We start from the raw sequence: 3,348 nt of genomic DNA, 5'->3' as shown, positions 1-3,348 counted from the left end.
TTTTAAAGGAACTAGATGTTATGACGAAATACCGTACATACAATGTCACATGCATTCGTAGTCGTGCGCGAGGCGCCACTGTCCACGAGGTTAAAAGCCAACTTTAAACACGTATGGTGTTTTCCCTTTGACAAATTCCAAAGAAACTGCGGGAGATGCCGCAACAGTAACTTTTAACGGAGTCATCCGCTAATGTGCATTTTAAATCTGGGTTCGAGTCCCAGTCAAGGCGAATGATTTTTACGCTCTGAAATTGTTGCATTAAAATGCACATTAGCGGATGACTCCGTTAAAAGTTACTGTTGCGGCATCTCCCGCAGTTTCTTTGGAATTTACCCAAACTATTATTGAATAGGATCAGATGTAAGGGAAATTATTTAGGCATTGTTACATTCAAGTGATTCCTCCAAGTTAAGTCAAAACTGAAAAGATTCATATGAGACTGGGTCAATGGCTGAAACAGTAAATTAACCCATTCATATAACACCGGTGAGCAAATCTGTTGAAATTTTGAGGGTATAACTATTTTTAAGTTAAACCAAAATCTCAGGACAAGTTAATCAGAGAGCACAAAATTTCCTTGGAATACCCGTATAATTACATTTCCACAAGCATTAAACTGATTCGAACAACCTGCATGTGATTCATATACGATAATTTCATCATTTCTCTAATACAGTAACTACATTCTTCCTTGTCATCATCTCTCGGCCTGAATAATATTTATTGATGGTAATATATCCCCACACTTAGTGCTTATTTTTATAGCAGCATGGCTATCTCCACGAGTTGGCCCTATGTTCACAATAGCTATAGGCTTTTTTTCTTCTGCTGCTTGAAGGATTATGCGATAACTGGAAAAAACAGAAAGTGATGAACCTAAAACTAGGAGACCATCTGACAATTTTACTTCACGTTTCACTGCATTTACTCGTTCCTGTGGCACATTGTCACCAAAGAATACAATGTTTGGTTTCAGGACACCCCCACACAGTTCACATTGTGGCAGATTGAAATTCTGAATTTGTTCCTAATTTTAGAAGAAAAAAATTATGAAATGTGGAGTCACTTTCACAATTAAATTAAAAACATAAATAAAATTACTTCACTATATAACTAAAAATAATTCTAGATTCAATGAACCTAAGAGATGTACTTTCACATAATTAAAGAGGCAAAAACATGTTTTCAGGAACTAAAGACGATTTTTTTAGTTACATAAATGTAAAATGTTGATAGCCTGAAAGAACCACGCTTTATGTTGCACCTCTAACTGGGCAATTGAAGGAAATATTTCTGGGAAAAACTATTCCAAAGCTTTGCTATGCTTCGATTCTGTACATTGACTACTGATGCATATGAAGTGGGACATTTGAAAAACTCACTAATCTATGGAAAAAAGTACCTATCTTGGTCAGAACACAGCACAACTACATTATTTAATCCATTAACATATATTATTTCATTACCAGCCCAATGAGGTCGTAAGCTTTTTAAAAAAACGAAAAGTATTCATAAAACTAGTTCAATCCATTCCAATGCTAAACCAAGGATATAAACATAATAAAAATGGAGATTTAAATTCAGATGTCAACAACCACCCATAAATTTTCTCAAGTACTCTTTGTAGCACAGAAAAATTAGAATTACCTGAGAAATATCAACGTCGCCATCAGGACGAATGCTTGCTGCTGCGACAGATTTTAACGTTGGATTAAGTCCTTCTAGTATGTTTTGAAAGTCGTGCCTAGAAATTACATTTTTACACGTAAGGCAACCTACTTCGTAACCAGAGCCGTGGAGCTCAATAACCCTTTTACTGCCAGCTTTCTGATGTAAACGGTCAACATTCTGTGTCACAATCCCTCTGACCTGTTAATTAAGGAATATCTAAATGAATATTTACATCTTACATATTGTTCAGGCAATAAAGTGGCAAAACATGATACAAACCTTTCCATTATCTTCCCATTGGCTTAGGGTTAAATGACAAATATTGGGCTGAAAGACTGAAAATCGGGGCCAAGCAACAAAATTTCTCGCCCAATATCTCTTGCGAACCTCTGAATATTTAACAAAATCTTGGTACTGTACTGGTCGACTGTTACTGCGAGCATAGAGACCTACTCCTTCGGAACGATAATCAGGAATTCCACTCTCTGTAGATATTCCAGCTCCAGTAACAACCAATAATTTCGACACGTCAGTTACGAACTCGCATAACCTCTTAATATCATTTTCTTTCGCTGGAGCATATTTTGGCACAAAATCAACCACACAGAAATTTCTTACTAAGGGTAATCTTAAACAGCGGGCAGAGTAATATTTCATAACCTCCCGGGTACCCTACAAGTGGAACTGATAAAAAAATCGCAATTATTCCTTTTACCGTACCCATAAATGATTCGCAACTATCCACGGTAGTTACATAAAACTAGGCAAACACGGTAGGCATCTTGAAGTTTACATCCTGGGATAAATCAGTCGTGAAGTTACCATGAAGTGAATCGTTGGGATCTTGGGATAGGTGTGAAACATTTTCTAATGTTTCCTATTCTGAAAGTTTGTATATTTGTAGTTTAAGTTTTTAATTTTAGCTCGCAATATCAAGTCAATACGCCGCCGAAGAATAATAACAAATATGAATAAAATATACCAAATATGGAGAACACGTAGATTAAACAAGTAAATTAAAAGGCACACCATCAAAAAGTTATCAAACGATAGTCGTTCGCATGTTTTCGCCATCTGGCGGGTTACGTGTTTGAATATGAAAAATTTAGTATATAAACATATGTGTGATGTGTATATATAGATATACAAATAAATACAGATTTATATATGTATATATAATTCATTATCTGCCGGTTAAGGTAGGTTTTGGATAGACACAAGCTACCAAAAAAATCTCTTACCTCTCCTAACAAAATTCAACAGAACAACAAACCCCTCTTCATCTCCGTATACTTCCTTCATCCTTTCATTCTGTCTTTCATTCTCTATTCTATATATATGATTGTAATTATACGTATTCTACCGGTTAAGGTACGAGTTAAGGTGTATGATGGACAAAGCTATTACAATTGTGCAACAATACGTTAACGTAACTCTCCTAACAAAAACAACTTGACATGGGACGGTACAGTAAGTACCTCTTCGATATCGCAGACATCTTCAATGGATGCATAATACCCTGGAAGCCACCGCTAGGGTGTAAGCTTGAAGGATGATAATACACCAACCTATCTTTGAAACAAAATACTTTCCCCCCTGTTTCGGTCGGATAGTGTTATTCTAACCCCTTATCGTTTATTGGAAAAATTATATCTTGAATCTGCCTGTTCTAGA

At 35.9% G+C, this 3,348-nt stretch overlaps 1 protein-coding gene across 1 annotated transcript; it reads right to left on the bottom strand.

The window, feature by feature from the left end:
• Nucleotides 1–340: 340 nt before the first annotated feature.
• Sirt4 (Sirtuin 4) lies at nucleotides 341–2,549 on the bottom strand. The gene is made up of 3 exons (XM_071592096.1): nucleotides 1,954–2,549; nucleotides 1,651–1,872; nucleotides 341–1,030 (listed from the first exon to the last, which is right to left on the bottom strand). Exons 1-3 carry the CDS (start codon nucleotides 2,329–2,331, stop codon nucleotides 701–703), a joined length of 930 nt encoding a protein of 309 aa, XP_071448197.1. The 5' UTR covers nucleotides 2,332–2,549; the 3' UTR covers nucleotides 341–700.
• Between the last annotated feature and the right edge of the window lie 799 nt (nucleotides 2,550–3,348).

Source organism: Hetaerina americana, unplaced genomic scaffold (assembly GCF_022747635.1).
Source record: "Hetaerina americana unplaced genomic scaffold, ioHetAmer1.1.p SCAF_5, whole genome shotgun sequence".
NCBI classification, from domain to species: Eukaryota; Metazoa; Arthropoda; class Insecta; order Odonata; family Calopterygidae; genus Hetaerina; species Hetaerina americana.
The sequence above is the reverse complement of the archived record's forward strand: the minus strand, read 5'-3'. Positions and strand labels throughout refer to the sequence as shown.

Bases quoted from the DNA above. Each gene is read 5' to 3' on its own strand.
- Sirt4 (XM_071592096.1), bottom strand. From the start codon at position 2,331: ATGAAATATTACTCTGCCCGCTGTTTAAGATTACCCTTAGTAAGAAAT. The intron at 1,873-1,953 runs GTTTGTATCATG...CTTAATTAACAG, and splicing joins AATGGGAAGATAATGGAAAG to GTCAGAGGGATTGTGACACA. The intron at 1,031-1,650 runs GTAATTCTAATT...TTCTAAAATTAG, and splicing joins GCGACGTTGATATTTCTCAG to GAACAAATTCAGAATTTCAA.